Source organism: Equus quagga, chromosome 1 (assembly GCF_021613505.1).
Source record: "Equus quagga isolate Etosha38 chromosome 1, UCLA_HA_Equagga_1.0, whole genome shotgun sequence".
Classification (NCBI taxonomy): domain Eukaryota; kingdom Metazoa; phylum Chordata; class Mammalia; order Perissodactyla; family Equidae; genus Equus; species Equus quagga.
This window is the reverse complement of record NC_060267.1, coordinates 55,490,926-55,512,300: the sequence shown is the minus strand read 5'-3', so window position 1 is coordinate 55,512,300 and position 21,375 is coordinate 55,490,926. Positions and strand designations below refer to the sequence as shown.

The 21,375-nt window shown below is 53.6% G+C and overlaps 2 protein-coding genes across 2 annotated transcripts in view; one reads left to right on the top strand and one right to left on the bottom strand.

Annotated features, from left to right (window-relative positions):
• NINJ2 (ninjurin 2) overlaps positions 1 to 4,693 on the top strand; it is a 50,954-nt gene extending 46,261 nt beyond the window's left edge. Inside the window, exons 2-4 of the mRNA XM_046646341.1 lie at positions 2,468 to 2,696; positions 3,733 to 3,917; positions 4,437 to 4,693. Coding sequence (XP_046502297.1) covers positions 2,543 to 2,696; positions 3,733 to 3,899 — 321 coding nt within the window. The 5' untranslated portion in view covers positions 2,468 to 2,542 and the 3' untranslated portion in view covers positions 3,900 to 3,917; positions 4,437 to 4,693. The remainder of the gene's footprint in view (positions 1 to 2,467; positions 2,697 to 3,732; positions 3,918 to 4,436) is intronic.
• Positions 4,694 to 5,665: 972 nt separating this feature from the next.
• B4GALNT3 (beta-1,4-N-acetyl-galactosaminyltransferase 3) overlaps positions 5,666 to 21,375 on the bottom strand; it is a 93,664-nt gene continuing 77,954 nt past the window's right edge. The window contains exons 8-20 of the mRNA XM_046681779.1: positions 20,410 to 20,488; positions 20,217 to 20,283; positions 18,699 to 18,842; positions 17,814 to 17,923; positions 16,698 to 16,798; positions 16,373 to 16,434; positions 14,859 to 15,654; positions 12,351 to 12,670; positions 11,506 to 11,659; positions 11,176 to 11,248; positions 10,621 to 10,774; positions 9,935 to 10,061; positions 5,666 to 8,153 (exon numbers count right to left, since the gene is read on the bottom strand). Coding sequence (XP_046537735.1) covers positions 8,045 to 8,153; positions 9,935 to 10,061; positions 10,621 to 10,774; positions 11,176 to 11,248; positions 11,506 to 11,659; positions 12,351 to 12,670; positions 14,859 to 15,654; positions 16,373 to 16,434; positions 16,698 to 16,798; positions 17,814 to 17,923; positions 18,699 to 18,842; positions 20,217 to 20,283; positions 20,410 to 20,488 — 2,296 coding nt within the window. The 3' untranslated portion in view covers positions 5,666 to 8,044. The remainder of the gene's footprint in view (positions 8,154 to 9,934; positions 10,062 to 10,620; positions 10,775 to 11,175; positions 11,249 to 11,505; positions 11,660 to 12,350; positions 12,671 to 14,858; positions 15,655 to 16,372; positions 16,435 to 16,697; positions 16,799 to 17,813; positions 17,924 to 18,698; positions 18,843 to 20,216; positions 20,284 to 20,409; positions 20,489 to 21,375) is intronic.

Below are 21,375 nucleotides of genomic sequence, written 5' to 3'. Positions count from 1 at the left end.
CAGGATTTAGGGGTTCATCCAACCGAATCCTCAAGCTATAAGGGAGGGCTCTGAGGTCGTTTCATCCATCCCTCTGCCTCAGGACGGGGCTGCACCTAAACTGGCTCAGAGGATTAAGAAGCCCCTTTCCCTGCTTTTTAAAGATGCAACCATGAGGTGACCCCTCTCAAAGCAACTTCTCCCAAGGTCAAAACCATCTGCCTTCTAAGCACAATCCCCCAAGCCGCCGCTGGTGCCGGAGGCCCCTCCCCCCTGTTCCCCCTCTACGTTATCCCCCCGCCCCCGGGGCCCGGTTCAGGATTGGTTCAGTCTTGGTTCAGTCTTGCTCTCGTTTGACACACGTGTGTGGTGGGCTTTAGGCTGGCCTATCCAGGCTCGTGAAGCAGGCTCCCTGTCCCGGGCCCCCGAGGGGTCCAGGGTTCACACCAGTTCCGTCCTGTCAGTGCATTTCTGAGGGCAGACACACCCTCCTGCCGCAGCGCAGCCAGGGCTCCCAAGTCACTTCTTGGGACCTCATGCGCCACCACGTGGACACTCTGGAGATGTGGTGCCTTCTGGAGCTTGGAGGGGGCACCCTGCTGAGCTCCCCCCACCACCATAGCGGACCCTGAAGAAGCATCCTCAGTTATGAAGCAGTCCTGAACTGGCACCAATCATAATAAAAGCAGGCCCTAAATTAGAGAGGGGATGAGATCCGCACCCTCCTACTCACTGCAAACCCCACATCCTCCGTGAAACGGTGGCTCTAAGATGGTTCTAACAAAAGCCTGTCAACGCTATTAAAACTCGCAGTTAGCGATATTTTTTGTGGAGGCTTGGGAAGCTCTCTGTGCCCCAAGTACCCACCCCTTCTACCCCCAGCCCCTCACACACTATTTGGTGGATGCTGAAAACACTCCACCAGAGGTTTGGATTTAAAGTTTTATCAGGTTAATAGGCAAATTTTCAGAGAAGGGGGTCTCCCTTGAGGCTTTCCTAGTAATTTCACAGTTTATCAGATCTTGAACTGAGAGTCGGCTTTGGAAGGAGGAGGAAGTGCAAAGCTTGTAGTTACTCCTCGAAAGACAGGGTAGGGGGAGGAGTCGGGGAGGATGGGGAAAGGAAGGCCCAGCTCACAGCCACGCCCAGCAGAAGGGCGCTGAATTGTGGAGAGGGCTAGCACCTGCTCCACACGCTCTCACCGAATGAGTGTCCTTTGGATCTAGGACAAACCTCCACCAAGTGGGCTATGACCACAGGTTATGGCCTTGGGGTCGTCAGTGACTGTGTGGCCTTTGTGGGATATTAGATGTTGGCCTTGGCACCCCTGGCCCTAACCAACCAGGCCAGCTGGCCCCAGACAAGCCAACACCCAGAACGAGCACCCAGAACCCACTGAGAGCCACCCACCCACCCACCAGCTCGACAGATAGCCACTTGTGCTGATCTGCCCATTAGCTTCCCCACCTCCACGCTCTAACATCTTTCAGAGTCCTCCTTTCTCACCACCACTCTGCTTCAGTTCCTTGTTCCTCTGAGCCTAGATCCAGACCATAACCTCTCAAGGGGTCTCCCTGCTTCTGGGCCCTCCTGAACCAGTCCATCCCAAGCACCACTCCTAAATTAATCTCCCTCAAACAACCCGAGTTCTCTTGAGTGACTGCAGATTGCCTGCAGCATCCAGTCTGAATTTCTTGGCCCAACCCAGAGGCCCCCCACCATATGTCCCACACTGTGACTCCATCTTTTGCAGTTAGCCACTCCTGGAGAATAAGGGCTTTGTTTTACATTTCAAAATCAAATCAAATGTAAATTATATATCAATAAATCCTAGCTAAAAAAATAATAAAAAACAAATGAAGTAAAGAGCTTTTAACTAGTATGCAGCGCTGTGTGCATACCTCCGTGCCTACAGACACGTGTTCTCAGGCCGGGGTTGACAGTCAGAGGGCGGTGCCTGAGCAGGGCCTTGGCCGAGGGGCTGAGTGGCATCCAGTCATAGCTCACGGTCCATTTGCTAAGCTGTGCACCCTACCTTGGGGCCCTGTGACTCTGGGAGAAGAAGTGCCTTTTTCTATTCCACCCAAGCCTCAGAGCTCCTCCTATTGTCTTCTGAGAGGCTTTCCTCTCAGAGGAAGGGAGAGTGGCCCCAGACCAGGCTGGGCCCAGGTAAAATGACATGAGGAAGGGCACATTTTTCAAGCAGCTGGGAATCCTCCCCCCTTTCTTCAGATGGATGTGTGAAGGTGGGAGGGCAGGGCAGCCTACAGGAATACACATTACAACAGAACATCACTTCAGAGTTCGAAGTTCCTTAACAGTTTTCTAGTCGAACTCTTTATACTTTCAGGCCATAAAACTGAAGGGTGTTCCTTGCCCTCGTCTTTCACCTGGTTAGGGAAGAGCTTTAAAACCTCTCTCCTCTTTCCAGTCTCAACTGTTTCCCTTCTGAAGCCTCCCAGGTAAGCCTGAGCTTTCTCCCTTACAGCCTGGGAGCCCCGACTCCAGGAGCCAGCCCGTCAACCTGAACCATTATGCCACCAAGAAGAGCGTGGCAGAGAGCATGCTGGACGCGGCTCTGTTCATGACCAACGCCACGCGGCTGAAAGCGGTGCTGGAGCAGGGGCCCTCCTCTAATTACTACAGCACCCTCGTCACCCTCATCAGCATCTCTCTGCTCCTGCAAGTGGTCATCGGAATCCTCCTCGTGGTCATTGGTGAGGAAACCAGGCCTGGAATTGGCCTCAGTTGCCCCCTAGTGGGAAGAAAAGCCCGAGTACCTCCGTGTACTACCCTGCGTTTGCACCCGCCAACATCTCAACCATACGCTGACCTGCGTCAGCCCCCTGCACCCACGAGTGTCCAGTAACAACTCCCACACAGTCCTACCTCCTTGTATCCCACAGAGCGGCCTCTCCCCAGCACCTCACTAACCTGCAGCAGAGTTCCGTAGAGCCTTTTGTGTGAGCCGCATCCCACTCTTAGAACAGTCAGTATAAGTTCCCCAGTCCCAGTTCTAGCAAGCATCACGTGGATGACCCAGGCACCGGTCAGCGAGGGACACGGCCTCTCAGCACAGCGACTCTACGTGGATCCCTGAGCTAGGCTTCCTCTAAACTCTAGTGGCTGGTGGGAGGGCAGCTCCAGGCTGTGGCCCCTGCCCTGACTCTTAGCTTTGTTGGGGAGGTGGGAGAATCCCCCCCCCCCCCGCCCCACCCGCCCACTTTCCTTAAGGTTCTTACGGCTGGTCAAATAATCAAAGAGGCAGGTTAGCAGGAGAAAATCAAACCAAGTTTAAAAGCATGTATACATGGGAGAAACCCAGGAGAAACTGAGTAACTCGGCCATCTGGCCCAGGCTGCCTGTTTAAATATCTTCAGCTACAGACAAGGAAGATGTTGTCTGGGGGGATAGTGATTTGGGGCTTCAAAGGAAGGAAGACAGTTTACATAGAGATGGAATGCAAGTTTTGTTAAACAGGTCTTTCTGGGCCAAAAAAATGGGTTTGTTGGTGTCCTTTTATCACACCTGTTTTACATCATACTCTAGCTATCATGGTATGAGCTCCTTCCTGGAACGGGCCTTCTATGTTAAATTCTTTTAGGCAGTTTGGGAGAGGGAAGGTCGGATGCTCTTCCTGAGTCTTCTGAGCCTTTATTTTCTTCAGCTCGAAATAATTCGCATACCAGAGTGGCGCATCTTGGGGCAGCCTGCCCTGAACCCCGTCACCTCCCACTCCCCACTTCTCCACAGCACGGCTGAATCTCAATGAGGTAGAAAAGCAATGGCGACTAAACCAGCTCAACAATGCTGCCACCACCTTGATCTTCATCACTGTTGTCATCAACGTCTTCATTACAGCCTTCGGGGCACATAAGACAGGGTTCCTGGCTTCCAGGACCTCAAGGAATCCTCTGTGAACACAGCCTGGGACCCAGGTGAGGGAGGATGGGAGATCCCCAGGTCCAAGGGCTCCCAGGTGCCTCTTCTCCCACCTCTAGGGGCTTGGGGAAAGAGAGATCCTTGCCAAGCAAAAATGGAAGGAGGGGATCTTGGGGAAGAGGTTGGAGTGGGACTCGGAAAGGCCTTCTCGTTTTGTTAATGAGTGACTCTTCCTCAGTTCTCAGGCTCGGGTTTCTCTATTGCCTGGGATGGGTGACAGGCAATGTGGTTAATGGTTCACTCTGCCCCACCAGCAAGAGGAAAGAGGGAGATGTGGGATTTCTCCTTGGCGTTGTCCAGCAGTCCTTGCCACTCAAATTGTGGTCCAAGGACCAGCAGCAACAAAGCTACCTGGACGCTTGCTGGACCTGTAGACTCTCAGGCACCATTCCAGGCCTACTGAATCAGCACCTGCATTTTAGTAAGGTTGCCAGGGGCATCGTGCACCCATGAAAGTCTGAGGAGCGCTCGCCTGACCTGCCCTCTTCACTGCCTCTTCTCTGCTTCCCCTACAGGTACCAGGTCTGGAAGTGCCTCTGCCTCTTTCCTCCCTGATCTTCCAGGCTGCTGGGCACTCTCCACAGCCCCTGCGAGAGCTCCTACAAGGGCAGTGTAGATGCCCTTGCTCCCTACCCACAGCACCTGAATTAAGATGTGATATTTTACCAGTCTAAGTGAGTTCCATCTTGGTCTGGAGCCCTGAGCTCAGACTTGGGTACCAGCCACCTTTCCTCCTGGTAGCAGCATCTCCTGACCTGAGGCATGACCTAAGGCTGAATCCACAGTTTATGGACTCTAACTCCACTCCATTCCTCCCATCTGCTCCAGCCATTCCCTCTGCTCCAGGCCTCAGTTTTCCCTTTCTGTAAAATGGAATGATGTCTATCTATAAAAGTTTCTGCAAATCCCCTGTGAGTCAATCTTTATGCACCCAGGCTGGTCTCTGGATGCCCTCTCCATCTGCATCACGGAATGGGCTCAAAGGAGCAAACCCCAAAACTGGAGGGAGAAAAGTCTTTTAAATCTCTCCCCCTCCTCTGGGTCCTGCTCCGAGTCGCCTTTCCTGGCCCCATATGCCTTGGGCTAATTACCACCTGTGACATCGACGGCAGATTCGTTGACTCTGGATCGATGCACATATGCACAGTCCTTAGAGAGCCACGATAAACCTGTTCCAGCTTTCCTATCAGCACCTTCTCTCGGGCATGCGTTTAAGGAATAGACAGTAATTTTGAGCTCTGCTGGGCCAAGTATAACTAGGAAGGTAGATCTGCACCTGTAAAGCATCAACAGGGCATCCCCACCTCAAACAGAAATGATCTTTAGATGGTCTTTATTTTAGAATAAGCCACATCCCGGCTTCTCTGCGCTATTCACCAAACCATTCTGGCCCTGTACCTAGCCTCCCTCACCCAGGTGTCCGCCAGCCTTTCTCAGCTAAAACCACCAATCTCCAGTAATTTGCAGAACGCAGAACACCTGGTCTGCTCTGACTGTGAGCGCGTTAGACAGGAGCAATGCTGTCCCCTTCCTGAGTAAACCACAGCACAGACAAGGCTGTCCCCACACAGAGGGACTAACTAATGGTAAAGGCTGGAGGGGGTGTGGGAGGGGCCTTGGCATGTCCTTTGGACACGAGACAGCTGAGGGACAGAGATGTGAACCCTGGGGCCCGCAGCCCCTCCCTCTCCCACCGTGGATGGGCAACAGGAAAACACAGGAGCCATTTGGTTTTCTAAGAAGATGCTGTATTTAACACTTCCCTCTCCCACCCCCCAGACCCTAGACATTTCCCTAGGGAGTAGGGCCCCTGTCAGGCCCTCCCGCTTAAGGCAGATGGTGTGGAGGTAACAAACATCAAACACAAGGCACGGCCAGGGGCAGAGGGGGTGGTGGGCAGGGCGTGGGAGGCTGGGCTGCCTCCTGTCATCAGGAGGTCTGTGTGGGCTGGCTTAGGCCTTCCACTGCAATGCCCAAGGATGGGAGTGGCCCCAGAAAGAAACCCGGCACCCCAGCCGGCCAACTGCAGCTCTCACCTACTCCCTACAACCCTTTCTTAAAGGGAGTAAGCCCGAGCAGGGACCATAAAAAGCCATAGTCCAGGGGGCAGTTATGGCAGCCATAAGCCACCACATATTACAGTCACGTGTTGCTTAACTACGGGGATACGTTCCGAGAAATGCATCGTTAGGTGATTTTGTTTATGTGCGAACATCATAATGTGCACTTACACAAACCTAGATGGGATAGCCTACTACACACCGAGGCCATATGGTACTAATCTTATGCAACCACCATGGTACATGCGGTCTGCCGTTGACTGAAACGTCATGATGTGGTGCACGACTGTAATTGAAAAATCTGTCCTTCTTGATTTCTTAGAGGCAGGATTTTCTTCAACCTCCAGAAAGTTCTCAACAGGCTCCATTCTCCCATATGCCAAGTTTATGCTCTTTTTTTTTTTCCTGCTTTATCTCCCCAAATCCCCCCTGGTACATAGTTGTATATCTTAGTTGCAGGTCCTTCTAGTTGTGTAAGTTTATGCTCTTGGTGAACGCAGGGCGCAGCAGGGAGAGTGGGCCACCACCTGGACCCTGCCACAGCATGGAGCTTGGGCTCAGCTGACTGGGCCCTGGGCCCTGCTGCACCCCCATAAACCCTTCCTCACAGCAGGGGGCCCTGTGCTCACCTCACTAAACACACACTGAGTTCAAAGCCCAGTGTCCAACGCACCACTGGGGAACCCAGCAGCAGAGGCAGCACCAGCAGCAGTAGAAAAACCCCCGCCACAAAGGCACCTGGGGATTATTAGTGCAAGATAAGTGCGTGATCATCAAGGGATGGACAGGGTGGCCTAGACCACCAAGGCCAAGGGCTCTTTTCCCTGAAACAGCTTCACTTGTCACTTCCTCCTGGGCCCTGCTCCCTTCCACTTGGAGGAGATAGCTCAGGGCGATGCCCTCACCTCCCCAAACCTGTCACCCCTTCCTGCCCTGGTCCCTGCTTCAGGGTTCCGTTTCACCCACACCCCTTCCTCTTCTACTCAGGGCCGTGACAGGGGCTCTCCCTGCAGGAGGGAAGTCTGTGGGGAAGCCGGGCTGTGAGGATTTGAGCTTCCCATTCCCTTTTCATCCCCTCCGGCTGGACCCCCACCCCCTCCCGTCTAAGTCGAAGGATTACTTACATCTAATCCTCTTCCCTCTCGGCTTCAGTGTCCCCTGGGCCCCAGCTCACAGTGGGGCTGGTTCAGAAAAGGGCTTCTCCTCCCTGCCTTCTCCACCTCGTCCGAACAGTGGGGATGGCTGAGCCCACAGCCCACCAGTTCCCTGTCTCCCAAGCCTGCTGTGGCACCAGGAAGAGGATGCCCGTTCTGTGTTTCTGGTTGGTATGAAGTTGGCGCTGCCTGGAGGGTAAGGCTAATGCCCTAATGGGTGGCCAGCTGTCCGGTGGCCACCTGGGAGGGACGTGTGTCTCTGGAAGGCACGAGCCTAGAGGAGAGCTGAGGGCTGCTCCTCGGGTTATAAACCAGCTGCCGGGTCAAGAACCGAGGGACACATCTCCACACAGGAGTGGGTCTGAGGTATGCAAGTGGGGACACTCCCTAAATGCACCACCCCGCCCCTCTCTCACAGTCGGTGCTGGGTCTGCACAGTTCCAGTTTTAGTTTTCTGTTAAAAAAATAAAAACCCTAAGAAAATATGTCCCATGGAAGAGTTCCCCGATCCTGGTCACTGCTCTCTGTGTGGAGCACTTGGGTGGACCCCGGATCGCACTCACTGAGCAGGATGGTGTCGCTCAAACAGGTCTTTCCTTCCTTGACCTAATCGTGCCGCCCTCCCTGAGCTGCCCCATCTCCGTTGGCTGGGAGCAAGCAGCCAGCCGGGCCCTTGTTCCAAAGTCCTCCCTTCGAAGGACCAGAGGGTGGAGAGAGGGGCCTCGGCAGCCGTCTGTGTGAGGCGACAGCTCCTGGCGGAGTGGGGTTATTAGCTCTGAGGCCTCTCGGGGCCCAACCATGGCTTCTGCTCCCCTTCCCTCTCCTCCTCCAGCAGTGACAGGGGCACTCGGGGAGCAACCGCAAGTCAAGGAGCAGGAAGCCGTCGGTCCAGTGGGCCACGCCTAGGGATCATGGCATCTTCATCTGGCGGCGGTTCCACATGCCTCGCTTGGAATGGAAGTGATGGAAGAAATTCCTGAGGGAGAGACGTTCCACTTCCAGGCCTGCTTGGAGGATCCTGCATGGGGGATGGGCAGGATGAGCAGCAGAAGCACAAGAGGCACCTGGGAGAGGCCCAGGCCCCCGAGGGACCTGCCCTCCCACCTCTGCCTCCGACTGTCCCTGTCTTCCTCTGTCCACTCCCCTGGGGCAGGGGGGCAGGGTGTAGCATAGAGTGTGGGTTTGAATCCTAGCCCCACACTGTGTACGTCACATTGTCTGTCAGAGCCTTGGTCTGCTGTCTCTACAAAGGGGACACTAACACTATCTATATGTGGAGGGTGGCGGGAGAGACTGGAGGTCAGTACTGGAAGTGCTCGGTGCAGGTCCTGGCACACACTGAGCGCCAACAAGTCCAGCCTCAGAGGACACTTCACAGCGCTTGAGGGAGGCAGAGGGCGAGAGCAGACCTCGTCCGCAGGCCTGCCCCTGTCCCTTTTCTACATGCACAGCTGGTTGGGAGCCTCTCTCACAGAGAGGCCTGTGCCTCCGGCAGGGTGGAAGTGACTAGAATTTGGAGCAGTTTCTTTCTCCTCGGGCCTCAGAGGAGGCAGGAGGGTTAAGAGCTATACTGGAGGTCTGCATCTTCCCAGCCCGGAATGAAGGTGAAAGGGGAAGGGAACCCGTAGACCAGCCTCGTGTCCATGTGGGATCTACTTTGATCCAGCGTCATGAGAGCCGGGTATCTAAGATAAGCTCCCTTAGCCTCCCTCCTTTGCGCCTTAAATTCTCTTAGTATTATCATCTTTCTTCCCTCTAGGGAAAAAACAGAAACAGATCTGTTTTTGAGCCTCTGAGACTCACCAGCTGTGAGATATGGGGCAGGTTATTAACGTCTCTTCCAGACTCAGTTTCCTCGTCTGCAACACGGAAACATTCATGCCTACCTCCCAGAGGTTCAGGAGGAATGAACGAGGCAGTGGCTGTAACTCACCCACCATGTCCGGGCACCCGGTGACCACATCTCTTCCTTGTCAAGGTCCCTACTCCCCCAGGGCTCCCAACCTTGCCTGGTTCCACCTCCTCTGGACACTGTTCCAGCAATTATTCCCCTTCTTGGATTCCCCCACCTTGCCCCTGCCCCTTCAGCTCAGATCTCAAGGAATCATCCTCTTTCCCTCCCTTTCTCTTGGCAGCACATTCTTGAAAGAGGAATCTTGTAGTAACATAGCCTCCACTTCCTCGCCACCCACGTCCATAACCCAGTGGGCTCGGCTTCCTCCCGTGCCCTTGCCAAGCCCACAGCTGGTCCCGCGCTCCTCCTCCTTCTCGGAGGCTTTTCTCGCCACTGACCATTTCCTCCTCCCTGGGCTTCCAGGGCCCCAAACCTCCTAGATGTCTGGCTGTCCTTTATTGGTCCACACTGCCTCTTTTGATGGCCCCCCAATCTTTCCCGACCCTCTGCCTGCCTCTCTTATCCATTCCCACCATGGCAGCCGCCTCCCCTGGGGAACGTGGAGGCCAGGATGCCGTTGCTGCTCCCACAGCGCCTGGCTTGCGGCACGTCATCATCGTTTACACTGGTACAGCTCCACAGTGTCTGCTTGTCCCCTCACAGTTTACCAAGCACTTGAATTTCCACTCCAGCCCCAGGACACAGGAGGCAGTATCACCCCCACTAACAGATACAGACACTGAGTCTCAGGGAGGGAAGGAATCTGACTCCAGTAAGGGCCGAGCTTCCTGAGCCCAGGACTCCTTACCTGCAGATGGGGCATCTGCAGCCCTGGGTGGCTGCGCCTGACCTGATCTAGCCTGTCCTCTCCCCAGAGCACCTTAGGGATGGAACGCTCCAGTCACCTGTCCAGCAGCTCCCAGTCTTCCCCGCCCCAGCGGTCTCGGAACTCCCTGGTGTTCATGCCCCCAATCCTGTCCAGGTCTGACTTGTAGATGCCAAGCAGTCCAAATCCATTCACCTCCCAGTAGCCTGTGGACAGACAAGAAGCTCCAGATGAGATGAGCCAGGGCCAGGAGGAAGGAATGGAGAAGACTTCAGGCTGCCTCCTAGAGCCTTTTCTGGAAGACAGAGCCTGGGGTGGCCGAGGCCAAAATTCTCTCAGCTGAACTCCTCCCTTGCTTGTTCTGAGGGGAGCCCCCTGAGCTAAGGGTCGGGGTCCAGAGAAAGCAACAGTCCTACAGGGAGTGACCAAGGCTGATGACAGCCCTACAGTCAGACCTGACAACAGCAGCACTGAAGGTTTGTCCGTTCCCTCTCCAGAGGCAGGGGACCCCTTTCCATCTCTGTATCCTCACAGGGCAGTCTGGCACACAGTGAACGTTACATGAATGAACGACGGGGAAGGTGGGGCGGGGGGTGTTCACTGCTGCTGTTCTGCTGTCAGCACAGCCCTCGGAGCACCTCCCTGGTGGACGGCCCAGGTGAGCAGAGAAGCAGGAAGGCAGTGGGGGACGGGGTGCAGCCATCGTAGACATGGCTGTTTCTAGCTCTCGGGTTTCTACCCTCCCTAGCCCAGGGCAGCACTCACCCTCAGGCCACTGGGGGGTGGCCCCGCAATGCAGCCTCATCACCATGGGGGCAAAGGCCATCTTGCCCTCCACGCAGTGCTTCCGGATGGTATCGACAACTCCAGCTGGGAAGTGGATATGGAGGTCACAAAGAAAGACGATGCTGTGCGGGTCCTGGGGACAGATGTAAGAGTCAGCAGACCCTTACAGACCAGGCCTAGGAGGCCAGGGTACTCTCTAGGACAATGTTCAGGCTCTTTCGCATGTGGATGACTGACAAACTTCCACAAAACAAACGCTGGGCAGATTTCCACAGGACTGGGCCTCAGAGCACAGTTCTTATGATCAGAAAGTGAATTCTGACTCCTCCTCCCCCTGCTTATGGACCCCAAGGACCCTGGACAAATGCCCCACTGTCATCTGTTCAGTCCCACCATGGCACCCACCCTGCTGCACAGCAGAGTCGGACCCCCATGTCCTCATGCCTTCCTCCCTGAGAAGCGGACCACCTTACACATCCCAAGTGGCTCTCTCCCTCTTAACCATGTCCACCAAGCCCCTCCCAGGCCATCTACCTTCACCAGGTCTATGCCAGCCTGGAGTCCAGCTGAGCGCTCGAAGTTTCCACTGAGCTTCATGTACTGGTAGCTGCAGGGTGAGGAGAGACGAGGGGCGTTAATTATTAGGACTTGGCTGTGGTGGTCCCCTGGAGGAAGTCAGTAGGCATAGAATAGAGATGATGTGTGCTCCTGGGATGGGATTATGGCAGGCAAGTCTTCTGGAAAAAGCCAGAAACTGGGAATCAGGAAAGCTAGGTGGGACTTCTGGCTCGGCCCGGACCCAGCAGTCCTGGGACTTTAGGAATGAGATGGCCCAGGAGGCAACCTGGGCAGGGGCCTCCTCACCTCAGCAGCTTGGACCTCTTCAGGGCCATCTCGATGTCCATGTCCTCACTGTTATAGTCAGTGATGATGATGTTGAAGTGTGGGTCGCTGGTGACCTGGAACAGCTTTTCCATGTCTCTGATGAATTGCTGCACCCAGCGTGCCTGGTTCTTTACTACCCCAGGGGGCAGGGAGGGAGAGAGAAGGAGCGGTAACACAAAGAAGAGCATCTCCATTCATGGTTCCTGCACAAGTCAGGAGTCCCATCAGACCTCTGCTTCGAGCAATGCAGGACGGAGACGGAAGGCAGAGAAAAAGGGCCTCTACAACCTGCTCCTGCACAGCCTCCCAGGCAGGGGCCCATGGGAAGGCCTTGGACTGGCACTCGTCATCATTCAATCATAGTAACCCCACCTTGCTGGAACTCTCAGACCCTGTGTCCATCTGATTATCACCCTTCATTTCCTGTCCAGCCCCATTGTCACACTCCTGTCTGCTACAGGTCCCTGTTCTCATTATAGAAACCAGCTAACCCCCTCTATTAAGTACCTCCCTGTCTTATTTCCCCAGGCCAGTTGTAAATCTCAGGACATCAGCCCTAGCTGATTGTCACACCCAACCCTGAAACCTGGTACGAAAGCGCGACTGGCCTCGTTGTCAGTGTCTATTCCCAACTCCAACTCTTACTAGCCATGTAAACTTAGACAAGTCACTTTGCTTTTGTGAGCCTCAGTTTCCTCAACTGTAAAGTGGCCTCTCTCACAGGTTCTCATGAGATCAAATCAGTGAGCAGCGAACTGGGTGCTCATGATCGTTATTTGGATCCCTGCTCCGCCGACGGTGCCCAGGCTCGGCTGGAGGCTCACCCGGCACGATGAAGTGGACCACAGCTCGGTGATTCCAGGAGAAGCCCTGGGGCCAGCACAGCTTAGGCTCTGGGGTCTGGACATTCAGGACTTGTCTCCGGTGGTTGTGTGGACTCCAAACCAGGCCCTGCAGGTTCCGGGCCTCGGGATCTTCCCCGCCTGCTGGATCGATGCCCTGCCAGCCTCGCGTAGACACGTACTCAGAGAGCCTCACCAGGCGCTGGCCTTGGTCCAGCAGCTCAAGCTCCAGGAGGTAGCGACCCCCACGTAGCTGGTCCTGACGCTTCTCCACGTTCACAATGCGCTGTAGCTGATACCTCCTACGGGAGAGAGGGTGGGGCCTGAGAAATTCTTTCCCACACTGTGGGGGTAGCTTGGTGGGGTAGAGCTTGCAAGGCCAGTTGTCAGGAGACCCTGGTGTTTGTCCCAGCTTTGCCATTGGCTAAGATGCTTAACCTCACTAGCGTTCACTGCCTCCATCTTAAAAACATACCTGTTGAGCTGAGATGATCTCTAGTCTGTTATAGCTCTAAGATCCTAAGTATATAAGCTGAATAAGATGGGTCACAATGAGAGGTCCCTTCAGAAATTGACCCTTAGTGGGGAGGGAAGGGGGCGAGAGGGGTGATTGGGCACATATGTGTGGTGATGGATTGTAATTAGTCTTTGGGTGGTGAACATGACGTAATCTACACAGAAATTGAAATGTAATGATGTTCACCTGAAATTTATATAATGTTATAAACCAATGTTACTGCAATAAAAAAAAGAAAAAAATTGACCCTCATTAATAAAATGCTCTGTTCATGGATTATTAGATAAACGTTTACTGGTTGGTTCAACATCATAGTCACCAGTGAAACGCAAATCAAAACTACAATATGATAACCATTTCACACCCATTAGGAGGAATGTTTTTATTTTGTTTTAAAAAAAGGAAAATAATGGAGCAGGCCCAGTGGTATAGTGGTTAAGTTTGTACGCTCTGCTTTGGCGGCCCAGGGTTCATGGGTTCGGATCCTAGGCACGGACCTAGCATTGCTTATCAAGCCATGCTGTGGTGGCATCCCACATAAAATAGAGGAAGATTGGTACAGACGTTACAAGGTACAATGGTACCTTGGTACCAGGACAATCTTCCTCACAAGAAAAAAGGATGGTACAAGGACAATCTTCCTCGCAAAAAAAAAAGGAAAATAAGTATTGATGAGGATGTAGAAAAACTGGAAGCTTCATATACTGCTGATGGAAACATAAAATAGTGCAGCCAATTTGGAAACGAGATTGGCAGTTCCTCAAAATGTTAAACAGCTACCATACGACCCAGACATTCTACTCCTAGGAATATACACAAAAGAGCTGAAAACACGTTCACACAAAAACTTGTACAAGAATGTTCATAGCAGCATTGTATTCATAATAGCCAAAACGTAGAAATAACCCAAATGTCAATCAACTGATGAATGAGTACACAGCATGTGGTCTATCCCTGGAATGGAATATTATGCAGCAATACAAAGGAATGAAGTGCCTGATACTTTCCACAGCATGGATAAGCCTTGAAGACTCTTGGCTGAGTGAAAGAAGCCAGACACAAAAGACCACACATGATGTAAGCCCATTTATATGAAATGTCTGGAATAGGTAAACTTATACAGATAGAAAGTGGAGTAGTGGCTGCCAGGGACCGGGAGGAGGAACAGAAAGTAACTGCTAACAGGTACAGGGTTTCTTTTAACAGTGATGAAAATGTTCTGAAATCAGATAGTGATGACAGTTGCACAACATTATGAATATTTTTTTTTAAAGATTTTATTTTTTCCTTTTTCTCCCCAAAGCCCCCCGGTACATAGTTGTATATTCTTTGTTGTGGGTCCTTCTAGTTATGGCATGTGGGACGCTGCCTCAGCGTGGTTTGATGAGCAGTGCCATGTCCGCACCCAGGATTCGAACCAATGAAACACTGGGCCACCTGCAGCGGAGCGCGCGAACTCAACCACTCGGCCACGGGGCCAGCCCCGACATTATGAAGATTCTTAAAAACCACTGAATTGTACACTCTAAAATGGTGAATTAAATGGTGTGTGAATTTTATCTCAATTAAGGAAATGTTGATTGGTTGAATGAATCAATGAAAAAACAAAGAACTTAGCCATGTCTTTTGCCCTAGTCCTTCTAGCCCAAATCTGGGGTCTTAATTTGTCTTTTTCAGCCTCAGTGTTGCCTGTTCTGTCTCTTTGCTAGCTCCTTCCCTGTAAGAGAGAATTGCATTTGCCAAGCCTTCCTAGAGCTCAACACACGTCCTGGGCCAGGCACCCATCAGAAGCTTGCCTGACGGTGGGACGAAAACCTGACCATTCAAGTCACCTCCAGGGGCAGGGCCGCAGGCTCTTGTGCTTCCCAGGAGCGTGCAGCAGGCAAACCTGCCACAGCCCCCAGGTCCCCGCCCCCGGGCCAGCTGGCTGCCAAGCGCCCCAGCCCTGGCCCCAGGAGAGCCCTTTACCTTACCCCCGGCTCCTCTGGTTGAGCTTCTTCAGGAAGACCCGCGTGACCTCGAGAGCCTCCTGCTCTGGGAGCAGCAGGTTGCCAGATGTGTTGCAGTTCAGATCAATCCAGTCCGTCCGCAGGGCTTGGAAGTCGAGGTTCCGGGCACTGAAGGTCTGGTCCCAGTTTACCACTGGGTCAAACATGGGCACATATTCGAAACCCTCATTCACATCCTCTTCCTCTTCCTCTTCCTCTCCATCTTCCTCTCCCTCCACTTGTCCCTCCTGGTCTGCAGCTGCTACCACCTCCTCCTCCCCATGCCAACCCCTCCTGGGGGCCAGAGGCTCCATCCTGTCACCCCTTCTCTGCTCCGCAATGTACGACTCAACTTGATTCAGCCACTGGGACTGCCCTAGAGTCTTCCTAGGACTGTCATCAGTGGGCCTGGGATGCTTGACTTGAGGCAGGTTCCCTGCCCGGTGCCCAGGGAGCCACTTGTCAGAATGGGGTGGATCTTGGCTGGGCTCAGGGATGGGTTTTCTCTCTCTCTTCTCTGGTAGTTGGACTGGGATGTCACTAGTCCTCAATGGGAAGGGAGCTGTGGAGTTCTGCTTGGAAAAGGGTGACAGCAGACCCTCCTGGGGCTGAGCCAGGAGTTTCCGCAGGCTTCGGAAGCGGTAGTCCGTGACCTCCTGCCCAGGGGTAGAGGTAGGCACTGGTTTTCCCTCTGGCATCCTGGCATTCTGCTCATCGGAGGCAGGGGTCTCCTCTGCTGCTTCTCCATACTGGGATTCTTCTAGAAGGGCTTCCTCAAAACCTGTTGTTAACAGCAACCATTCCTCACATCAGGGTTTTCAACCTTTCCCCAACAAGATACACAAGACGGCCAACGATACTATGTTATATGACCCAATGATCCTAATGTTATATGACCCAATGATCCGATGTGTGATACACCACAGGGTTTCAGACAGGGATTGCATACTGGCTCTGCCACCTACTTATAGTGGGACCTGGGCTAGTTAGGCAACCTCAACCAACCCAGGTTCTTTGTCTGCATGAAGGGAATAACAACCCATCTTCCACAGGGTTATTGTGAAGATTGCATGATATAAAGTACATAAGCACCTAGCAGGTCCTGGCACATATAGGGACCAGATAAATGGCCCAGCCATGTGCTAATACCTCAAGAAGACAGGCCACAGGAAGACAGGGCTTCTCTATGGCAGAACGTCCCCAGTGATGCTCCAGGGACACCAGCACCCTCAAGTAGTTCAAGGAATCTCCCCAGGGCTCTAAATCTCCTCCAGCTGACCCCAGCATGCTGTTAAAAATAGCGTCGTGTTGTACCTGTGCCTTGACATGGAAGTGGTGGGAGGGGTACTGCTCTCCACTCCCTGGATTCGGGGAGGGGCTCTGTGGTTTGGAATTTAAGCTCCTCAGGGGCAGGGCTGGCATGGTCTGAACTTTCTCTAGAAACAGACCACGGTCACCCCTCCCAGCCTGACCTGGAAGCCTCAGCTGTCACTCTGTACCTGGCTGCTCCGGCCCCTGTTTCTCAGGCTGGTCAATCTTGATGTACTCCTGGAAGCTGAACCTGCAGGAGGAAGGGAGAGGGAGACTGGCACCCAGTGCCCTGCAGGCTGACGTGTGAGGCTCTGCTGGAAGTCCCAGCAGGAGTCCGAAGTCATGCCCCAGCCTACAGTGGAGGAAGGAGGCTGGGTGAGAGAGTGTGTGTGTCTGCAAGTGTGTGAAGCGCCCAGGAAGGGCACTTGCAGCCCCTCTCGTGCTGACAGCTCTCCTGGCTCCTGCAGAGCCCTTCTGCGGGGCCATCTTCTTGTCCCACTGGGTGTCACTCACCTGTCCTGGTAGTACGTGTTTTCCTGGTAGAAGCATTTATTATGGGTCTCCATGTGGCTCAGGCGGGTGTAGTCATTGGGGTAAACGAAGGACAGATGAACCTGGAGGTAGAAAAAGAAGCAGCAGGTGTACAGGGTGGGATCTTGGTGAGTAATCAGCCCACCAGGGTTAAGCTGCCCCTGGCTGGGATCATACAGGGCTCCAGGGACCTGTCCCTGGCAAGGATAGAAGGGCTGCTTTGAGCTCTGAATGAAACATTTGGTAATGCAGACCGGGATGCATTCCATTTTTTATGCCTCCTCTCCTGGGCTCTCTGGAACAAACGTAACCCTTGCATCAGGCTCCCTAGTCCACATGTCCCTCATCTCCTGTCCCAGCTCATTTGCCCTAGCTGCAGTCTAGACCATGCCCTCCTCCTTCTGCCACTTTATCCTCTCCTATAACCTCTAAACCTTTACCTATAACCTCCCACAGCCGTGGAACAAGCCCCCTCTTGTTATTTACTACACTGCTTTTTGCCCTCCTTAAACACAGCTCAGGGCCATCACTACCAAAAACCTTCCTAGTTATACCTCACCGTTTCTCAGACCTGGCACGTGACTCCTGGCAGCCCTCTTCCTGCCTCCAGCACGCTCTTGTAATCATCTCTATATCTGGATATATAGTTCTCATTGGCCTCTCCACCTTCCACAGGGGCTATGGGTTCCCTAAAGCCATCCTCCCCTCCATCGTTCATCTCTCCCCAGTGCCTTGTCTGTACGTTGAATAAATACTGCTGGCGGACTGGCTGGTGGGACTGACCCAGGCAGGACAGGATTGTATAGCCTGCAGAGCAGAGACTGTAGGAAGCCTGAGGCTAGCCCACCTTGCATCATCACTGTGGCAGAGTTGGTGTGCGGGGCTTCATAAGGGAGAGCACCCATTCTCAGGCTTTGCAAGGCAGTCCCTCTGGGTCAGAGGCAACTTGGAATGCAAGTTCGCAAGGGACCTGGGAGCCATCCTGTCTGCTGGCATGGGGCACGACAGGGGGCACTCAGCCTTCTCACATCCCATCCCAGCCACAGGCAGTAAGCCCTCTCTCCCTCCTGCCCCCCAGCGCCCAGGCCCCGGACTTACAAAGCGGAGTCCCTGGTAGCGCTGCAGGGGGAGCCCATCCACCAAGTAGCTGGGTTTGTAGGCACAATCAGGCAGGACGTGGCGGAGATGAGACTTGGGGATCAGAGGCACTGAGGACAGTAAGGGAAGCGGGATGAGGGTGCAGGCGGGATCCTGAAACTGGCACTGGCTTAGAGGCCCAAAGACTCCTGGCTGAGGGCTGAAGTCCCCTGCCCTGGGCAGGCACCTTTCTGTATTCACTCTTGGCGGCCGTGGTCAGAGTCCATGTCCATTGGCTGCCAAACCGAGGCAGCTACTCTTCTGGGGCGGTGGCATTCAAGGAGCACCTTGGTGGCAGAGGGCTCAGACACACTCCACGGTACAAGGCACAGTATGGCTCTGGGATCGCTGTACAGGGCTAGCCCCAACAAAGGTTTAGAAACTTCCCAGAGACTACAACGCCTCACCCAAGTGCAGGGCCAATAACTCAATTTCCTTCCCCCTGTCATGGGGGGGGTTCTGTTATCTTTTAAAATGTAATCGCTCCCAAGAGTTTAACACTCTAACACCTTCATGGGAACATACTTCTCTCACTGGATGACAAGAGTTGGGACCCAGTAAGAAACTGAGACATATGTAATTGCTGAGGGATGCACAAGAGACTTCTGCATCCTACTTCTATTTCTTGTCCTGGGTGGCAGTTACAAATATTTGCTCTGTGATGATCCGTACCATTGCAAAATTGTACGTATATATCTTTGCCCATTTCTGTATGCATGTTGTATTTGAAAAAAAAGATCCTCTGACTTGGGATACTGTGACAGAACTGCCAGGCCTCCTGAGTCTCCTCCACCGACACCCACAGACCCAGCAGGGTACTGCCCCCAGACTGAATGACAAGTATACCTCGATAGAGGGTGTCCCGAGGGTCAGGCCGCAGCATGTCGGCAGGGGGCTGCTCCTCTCTGGGAAGGGCGTCCGGGGAGCCTACATGGCTGGCTGCTGTCTGTGGGATGTGGCCCACCTCATCCATCCTTAGGAGCGTCTCATCTGGGCCCAGGGAGGAAGAACAGAGGGCAGTGTGAGTCCTGGAGCAAACCCGGCCCCGAACCTGCCTCTCCAAGGGGCCGGGAAGAGGTTCAGCCAAGGCTCCCGTATTCCTCTGGGTACAGTACAGGATGTGCTCGGCCCCTCTTCCCTCTAGCCCTGCCCCCCATAACTTGTGGTTTCATCTCCCTTTGACACCCCCACCAGCCCCATGGCTGGCATACACCACAATTTTGTGTGAATTGGAAAAAGACACCTCTTTCTCAAAATGTTTTCCTGCTATCTGGTGGAAATTTGTCACTACTGCTATCAGGTGTTTAATTTACTTAACAAACAAGTAGATTGCAGTTATCAAATAACAAGCCAGGCACTGATCTAAGCATCTTACAAATATCAACCCATTTAATCTTCATAACCACTGTATGACGTATGCACTATTACTATTCTTCCCATTTTACAGATAAGGAACTTTGGCAGAACTAAGCCATTTGCCCGAGATCACACAACTGATAAGTGGCGAGGTTGAGTTTGAACCTAGGCAGCCTAGTCTCGGCTTCCAGGTTATACTGCCTCTCAACAGACAGTCAACAATGCCTGCCACGGCGGGGCGGCCCCAGCATCCACAGCAGCCCTGCTCCTCATCTCCCTCTGGTACTCTCATCTTCAAGTCCACCGTACCTACTTCCCCCCCTTTCTAGCCAGCCCTGGGGGCTGGTTGCTGGCCTTTGCTCTCGGCCTCCCCGTTCACTTGTCCTCAGGCCCAGATAGAGCTCTCCTCTATACCTGAGGCTGCTTTCCTCCAGCCCGTATTACTGGTTTCCCACCTGAACTTTGCTATGGGCCCCTTTCTTCTTGGTTCCCACTGAACCTATGGATTCCAACTCTCCGTTCTTCCTCCTGCACCAACCCAGCAGCTTACAACGGGCCCCTTCTGCCCTGACCTACGGCCTCTTGCTCTGTCACCAGCAACCTTCTCCATCCACCTGCCCATTCCACACCTTATCTGTGAAACAGACTGGCCTCGCTCAGAGGTTTTTCATGTGGAATGAGCCTCATGGTCTCTGGAACTCCCGGAAATTGTACACAAAATATATTGTGTGTGGGTGGACCAGGGCATTTTCCTGAGGCGAGGGCTCAGAGAGCTTCCAGCAGGTTCTTGAAGGGGTCCCTGACCCGTGAGAGTTAAGGACCTCTGACCTTAGGGTCCCTTTAGGCTCTGTTCCTTGTGTGGATCCCATCCATACCCATGTTCCAAGCACCTTGAGTTTTAGCCACCACTGCTCCACGCTCCTCTGACCAGATTCCCCCACTGGACTGAGCCCCACACGTCAGCCCCACCTCGCCTCCGTCTCTAGGCCAGGGGCAGAGCCTACTCACTTGTGAAGAGGGACAGGGAAGGGGAGTCAATGAGGGTGAACTTGGCTCCAGGGTCATTCCGTCGCCACTGCAAGAGGAGACAGGGGGAGGTGGAAGCTTGGAGGTAGCCAGATTTCAAAAAGGGTCCAAGGGACAAGGGGAAAGGAGTGGCTCGGAGCGGGGCTAGGAGAGGCAGGAACGGCGGGGCACTCACCGCGACCTCCACGTGGTCGGTGCCCTCGTCATTCTGCTTGTGCAGCACCTCAAAGTAGTACCTTTGGGAGGCTGACAGGCTGGCAGGAGAGAGCAGAGAGACAAGAGGGTCTTCCCAGGCTCCCGTGATCATCTGTCAGTCCCACTCTTCCACAGCGGCACCAGCTCCCGCCTCGCTCCTACCACCCATCACCCCCCGGCCCCTGTCTGCTTGCTCTCAGAACTCCAGGAGCTTATCGCTTAACTGTCGGGCTAGAATCCCCACTCTGCCACTCACTAACAGCACGACCTTAGTCTTCTCTTCTGTAAGGAGGGAGAAGAACGGCCCGTACTTCACGGGACGATGGGGAGAATCAAATAGAATAATAGTAGTTAACCCTGGCAGAGCTGTTACCACGTGCTAGGCTCTGTTCTCAGTGCTTTAGAAATACTAACTCACTTAATCCTTGTTTACAGATGAGAGCAAGGAGGCACAGAAATCTTGGGTAATTTGCCCCAAGTCACTGAGGTAGTAAGTGGCAGGGCTGGGATTCGGACCCAGGGAGTCTTGCGTCAGAGTCCATGTTGTCATTGCTAAGCTGAGTTACACGTCAAGCGCTCACCAGAGGCTGGACCCAGCAAGCACTCTGCACAAGCTGCACTGTCTTATTATCAACATCACTATTGCCATCAAAACAACGCATGTCTCGCCTGCGTGTGTGCTGGCCACCAGGTGGCGCTCTGGAGTGGGGCTGAGTTCCTTCCAGCAAGTTAAAGCCGCTCCAGCCACCACTGGCTGGGAAAGGCCTTGGTTTCCCTCGTCTACAGAGGGATCACTGCGATTAGGAACTCTCTGCAGCACAGGCAGAGCAGCTGGTGTCCAGGCTGTAGAGCTGTGAGCATTTCCAGGGATGGGGAAAATGGGAAGGGCAAGGACTGGGAGAAAAGAAACCTATGTTGTTTTCAGTCCCGAGTGCCACTAAATAGC